The sequence below is a fragment of the Fulmarus glacialis genome, unplaced genomic scaffold (assembly GCF_000690835.1).
Source record: "Fulmarus glacialis isolate BGI_N327 unplaced genomic scaffold, ASM69083v1 scaffold40553, whole genome shotgun sequence".
Classification (NCBI taxonomy): domain Eukaryota; kingdom Metazoa; phylum Chordata; class Aves; order Procellariiformes; family Procellariidae; genus Fulmarus; species Fulmarus glacialis.
In genome coordinates, this window is record NW_009204344.1 from 6805 (window position 1) to 13277 (window position 6473).

Sequence of the window (6473 nt, forward strand, 5' to 3'; positions counted from 1 at the left end):
AACAATGCTAAGCGATGCATTTGACTGAATACAATCTGAATAATAATAAAACCTTCCTAATTTTACAAAGTCTTTCAAGGAGAAATCAAATTTGCTCCCATACATCAAGCTTCGTAGTATTTAAATCAAATGTCCATTTACAATCAACCATGTCAGTCAGGAATCCGTACCCAAAAAAAAAAGATATAATCTGGTTATTTAACATCAGTAAGTGATATGTCTAACTCGAAGTTTAACTCTCTGCTGTAACTAGTGCTTTTTCAAAGATTTAAACAAACCCTTAAACCAGTAAAACAAATTAATTTCAGCTATTTCTTGTAGCTCACTGTCTAGATAGTGAGGTATACATAACATCTGCTTCCACAGGCACAGTTCTTCGGCAGCAGTAGCAACCTGAATGCCATGAATCTGACTTCTCCTTTCACCCCGACACTGCTCATGCAGGTACTGTAATTCCATTAACATCTCAGCACCACTTCTGATGGGTACAGAATCTCCTTCCTGCACTGATTGGGAGTGCATTAGCCAAATACCTGCCTAGCTTCTACCACGCTTCTAAGCACTTCCGTGGATTTCTGGGGACATACAGAAATAAACAATATATCTGGGGTTTTGTTTATTTTAATGAAACAGGCAGTCTAATCAGACATGTCCTAAACCTTGTAATTTCAGGCATCTTTGGCCACTGTAACACTATTCTTTGCAATTTTAGGCAGTTTTACCAACTGAGTCTAGCAAACTGGCTTCCAAGAGAATCTTTTAGCACTGTACTCTGGTATCTAACAGCAGCTATGAATCAATGACCAACTTGCGTACCCAAGATGGACGCAGCTATTACAGATGAACATTGGTGTATTCCGAGACTGCATTTCTTCTCTTCCACTTTAATTAAATTTGCAATGTTAGACACACAGATTTGTATGTTAATTTTAAACAACAACAAAAGCATAAAAAATTACAAACTAGTCAATCGCTGGTATTAAACATTACCTTTCCTGTAACTAAACAAATGGCCAACATTAATAAGTAAACTGGTGAATTTCAACATAGAAGTCTTTCAACCTCAGTAATCTCTGCTTCCTTCCTTCCCCCCCAGTAAAGCCAGGAATTGTGTGGAAATTTAGTTTCCCCTCAAGGAACAGCAGAGCAGGATTCAGTCTGGTTAACATGTCCGTCATAGATCCTCTCTCTGTTTGGTTGCTCGGTTGTCCTCTTTGATGCTATTAGATTTCTTGTCTCCGTCTTTTTTCTTCTTTGCTTTTTCGGGTTTTGTTTTGTTTTTCACTTTCTCACTTTCTTCTGCTCCTTTGCCAGGGTAAACCTGACCTTCCAGAGTAACATCCGCACACCTTTCTTGGTTTATCAGAAAGTCTTTGATCTCCCAGGCATAACCGCCATCACGTAGCATGAAGATGGCACGATTTGAGCCAACAATAAACCTAGAGGAAAGATACGTATTTTTTCAGTTAGCTCCGTGCCTTTTAAGTGCTACAACATTTTGCTTAATTCAGAGCACCTCCACAACTGAGGGATACATTTAAGAGCAAGAAGTTGGTCTTGTTGTTGCTGCCTGGGGAAGGGGACAAGAGCACAATTTTCTACCACAAATAATAATAAAATGTAGTAAGTTTACAAATAACCAAGGAGGAGTAAGAATACGAAGAAAACTTAAGAACTAATTTGGCACTATGTAAAATCCACTAATGGGCATTAAATTTGCTTTAAACACTTGCTGCAACACTTCTCAGCCTTGATTCAAGAGCACAACATTCCTCTGTTTCAAAATAATCCTCTCTCTCTGAGAGAAAAACCACATTTTTTAGCGAGGGGAACAAAAAGCCTTTTGTAGTGACAAGTCTTCCAAGTGTGATGTTTTCCATCAAGTACATAAAGGCAAACTACTGCAGCTAAAACTGATAAATAGCTGAAACGTAATGAGATAAAAAGAAACTAGGCTATACAGACATCATCCATAAGTGTTAAAAAGATTTTTGCACCACACCAGAATTTTTGTAGAGTGACTTAAAACAAATTGGTATACAAACTGATACAGAAACAAAGGAATAGTGGCAGACAATGGAGGTGGGGAAGGGCACAGGATGAACAATTGAAAAGATTTTCAGGAAGAAAGAAACAAGGATTCTGTAAAAGCAAGAACTTTACCCTTGCGTACAACAGTTTACCTTTGCACATCATAGTTTGCATTGAAGAGACTGCCCTGCCACAAGCTAGTAATTTCTTCTGTCTCCTTTTCTGTGGGATTTCCCGACACCGTGACAAACATCATCAAAGTCTTCCCCTTTTTCGTCAGCTTCAGGATACTTTCAGGCTTGCCTGGATCAATTTTTGAGAAATCTATTGGTGCTGGAGGCCTCTTGTGTTCGGGAAGATCCCCCTCTTCAATGTCATCATCTTTCTGTTTTGAAAAGGAAAAGGAGGCTTTAAACTCAACTGTTCCACAAAGCTGTTCTTTTTTCAAACTTCCCATTGTTTAGAGAATAACTCTGCTCTGATAAAGTAAAAGCATTGTGTAGTTTAATGAATAGAGATTCTCAAATCAAAAGAAATAGTGAGTTTTGTCTCAAGATACTTCACCAAGAGTGCTCTTCTCATTTATAACCCTCCCCTCAAAATGATACCAACAGGTAGAATCTCATTTTACCATGTACTGAGAAATATTTCAGCCACAAGGCTAATTCAATACAACTCCATCTAGGCACTTCATAAAATAACACTTTTTTTTCTTCACAGTTCCACAGAAATTTATTAAGTATACAAGAGGGACTGAGAAAGTTGCACTAAAAAGCCTCATACACACATAAATAAAAAAGTTGTCCGTCTGCGTATTGCTTTCAGAGGTCAAAACTCACTTCTGGGAATCATGCGATCACTTGAGAATTTAATTTTCCTTACTTTGTGTCTTTAAATAAATAAAAAGGCAAGAATTCAGTATTTCAATGCTCATGCCATGGGAAAACTTTTATTAAGGGTTTCATGACTTTTCTAATGCAGAGCTGAAGAGCAGCTCACATTCTGACAATGTAATTACCAAGAGTAAATCGCTGTTAGAAAACAGAAAAAACACTCGATGCCTCTGCTGAGGTTGACAGGCATTTAAATATTTGGAAAGGCAGAATTCAAACTGCTGCCCCTTAAAACAGCTCCCGACAGAGAGGAGACAATACAGTGACAACTTACATTGAGCTAGAACTTGATTTCTTAAACAGTATTTGTATCACAGAATTAAAAAAAAAAAAAAAAAAAACAGAAAAACACAGAAGTCTTATACCGGCATCCACCCACAGGAATTAAGGCAGCTATTTTAGGTGCTGTTTTCACTTCAAACATTTAGCGAAAATATGCATCACTCCATTAGGAACATCAACGGTAGCAATATCTAAAGATATTCCCTTCAGGAGCCGAGCTTGATTTTTAGATCTAAGTATGCATTACCTTCTCATCTCTGCACGTGCATATATACAAACTCAACAACATTCTCTTACAACATCCCACTACAGGAGCATCCCATACCCTTTAAAGGTTAAGGTTTCATACAAGTGACCTTCTTTTCACATCTTAATTACGTAGAATTTGCTGTCTTTCTGACAAGGGAGTTTAAAATTTAGTTACCGCAGAACAAAAGCTGCAGAAGCCTTAGATTTGATCCTTTCTTTCCTTACTAATTACATATCTGTTTCAATTTTGCAAGTCTGAAGCATGCTTTTAAGTAGTTCACATTTGAAAACTCCACATTAAGTGAACTGGGAACAAAGGAGAGCCCCAGGAAAGTCCCACTGCCCTCACTAAGAGGGAACGCTACTTATTTTAGAGGAAGCCCGAAAATGCTTATCTTGGTAAAGTACTGTGAAAATACACGATCTTACATGATTGAATGAAAAACGTTCTTCAGAAGCAAAAGCAAATCAATTCTAATTTTAGACCAGTTTGGCTAGTGCAAAACCAACTTATTTCACAGTTTTGAAAGAGAAGGGCAGAAACAAATGTTCCCAAATATGCCTTACACAATACAGAAATTGACTTTGGATTTAGTGACAACACAATCTAGTAACATATATTAGCTATTCTTCCCTTAACTATTCAACTAAATGTTCATAAAGTTGTATTGTTACAGTTTAAATAGAAGTATCATAAGAAGCGGTCAAAAGCTCCCCTACACAACACTTCTTTTCTTGATCATGTACAAACTATCATGCAGTTTTGTATTTATAAAGCTATCTACAAAGTAAAAGACTGGAAGTGTAAGCTTTTGCTTTGAAATGTCTAGCAGATTCATTCATTTAAACAGGAACATTGGGCTTCAGAGGGAAAGCATTACATAGACACAGTAATAACTATATATTCCTTCTCTTTCTCCTCCCCTCAGCTCCCATTCTCATGCATTTCTCATCAATGCCCTGGTTTTTTAGTTTTAAAAATATTAGCAACATATGTCACCTAATTCCTTAGCCTATTCAATAATCTTGGCTCAGAGTCAAGCCTGAGAAACTCTGAGCTTGTAACAATAATGAACTATTTAAAGAATATGACATTTCAGTAACAGAAAGACCTCCGGACCAGATTCTCAGTTCTGTTTCCAGCTCCTCTGGACTCAAGGCTGCTGGAGAGTCCCTTTCCATGAGGGAAATCCTTAAGTGGCTTCCTTCAAGCTCTAGTTGTGCAACTGAGCTGCTGAAGCAACCTCTATCTCTTTTCCCTGTTCCCCACGCTCATTTTCCACTAGATCACTCTCCCAGTTCATCGGGCAGTCATGCACATGGTTGCACCAGCACGGTGCAAGGAGCAGCACAAGAGCCTGAACAGAGGTGGCTGCTCGTTCTGGGAAGGCTGCTGGAGCCACAGCCTCAGCCTCACCAGGCCTGTGACTGAACCCAAGGATGTTATAGCCACCATCCTCCAATACTTTTTGACTAACTGCCAGGGACATAAAAAATATTAGGAGTCATCTCACTCAGTTGAAAGTAATGATGCTTGATTCTGTACAGATCTGTGCCCTGTGCCCCTCACTCCCAAGCACAATTCCTGCTCTTATCCAAATTCATAATGGCCCCTTTGTTTCTCATCCCACCCCATCAAGTCCACTCATGCCCTTTCTTCTCCTATCCTCCAGCCACCACCCCCTCAAGTTTTTCATGCTCCTTTTATGTGTCCTAACTACCATCAGGCAAAATGCCATACAGCTGACCATCCCGAAGACCAAACAACCGTTAATTGTTGAGCCCCTGCTTCAGTAACTTTTTTCTTCTAGGGCTCTGGCTGTATGTGCATTTCCTCAGTGGCAATGCCAACCCGAGCAACTCCCCAGCTGCTCAGCCACATCTGCAGGCAACATGGCTACAAGCATTTGTGCAGCACATGGTGAACTGGATCAGAGACCTGCTCCAGCTAAAGAGGAAAAACCCTGAACAGCATCCTGACCCTGCCCGCCACAGAGGTGGAACAGAACATACAGCCAAAGAGTCACGACAGCATTAACTTGAGTCTCCCTTTCATCCAGGCATTCAATTCACAAACTCAGAGATGCTCTCCTTCAAGATTTTTCCTACAATGCCAAATTTGGTTGAAGTTGGCCAGTACGATAATTTAAGCCTTGATTTTTTAGCAGCTGGGACTACCTGGTCCTTGTTCACTAATAGAAAGGTGAACTTTGAGCTTTTTAAGTAATTTTATTTAAAATTTTAACTCAATTTTCTAAGAACCTCCCTTCCTAAAGGGAGAGACTCTGTAACAGTCCATGGGATGAACAAGTGCCAACCAGGTCCAAGGCAGACATCTCTACTTCTCACAGAAGTTACTTTATCTGTATTACACACATACAAAACCTACTCCTTGTACAAAACCTACTCCTCCACCTTGACTTACAGCTGTAACTGGTGTTACAGGAGACAGAAGTTTTCACTCTATTACTTCCTCCAGTTTTTGTGAAAAACATTCTGGGGAACTGCCTCATGGGAAAGAATAAGAGACACTGATGAGTGCTCTGGCATTTATCAGAAGATGATGGAAGACAAAAACAGTAAAAAGAACTGAAGAGTGGCATGACAATCACATGGAGAAAACAGTGATGGGGAACTGTCAAAGAAAGTTCGGGCAGCAGGTTGATGGGGATGAAGGCGGACAAGAGGGAGCTGGAATTAGAAGAAGTCATTACCATGAGGAGTGGCAAGGAAGAACACACTGAACCAAAAAAACAACTACATATCTACTCTGCAAACGTGAAATGAGTATTTCTCCTGCTATCCATCCTTCCGCCACAAAACGTATATCTCCTAATGCCCCAAAACTGCAGACATTTAAGTCAAACCAGCTGTTGGCAAGCATCCACAGCGCGTGTTTGGGGTTCAGGCGCTGGGAGGAGGGAAGGGGGCAGCAGGGCGGGCTGGGGGCACCGGGGCTGAGGGCAGCTCCCCCAGGAGCCCCTTCTGTGCCCGTTCGCCCCGATTTTGTCACCACCC

At 40.2% G+C, this 6473-nt stretch overlaps 1 protein-coding gene across 1 annotated transcript; it reads right to left on the bottom strand.

The window, feature by feature from the left end:
- Positions 1-995: 995 nt before the first annotated feature.
- On the bottom strand, positions 996-2416 carry MESDC2 (mesoderm development candidate 2; the record flags this gene model as incomplete). Its single annotated transcript, XM_009574956.1, has 2 exons — positions 996-1439; positions 2184-2416. Coding segments are annotated over 2 exons (498 nt in total), but the record flags the coding sequence as incomplete, so codon positions are not given.
- Positions 2417-6473: the final 4057 nt, after the last annotated feature.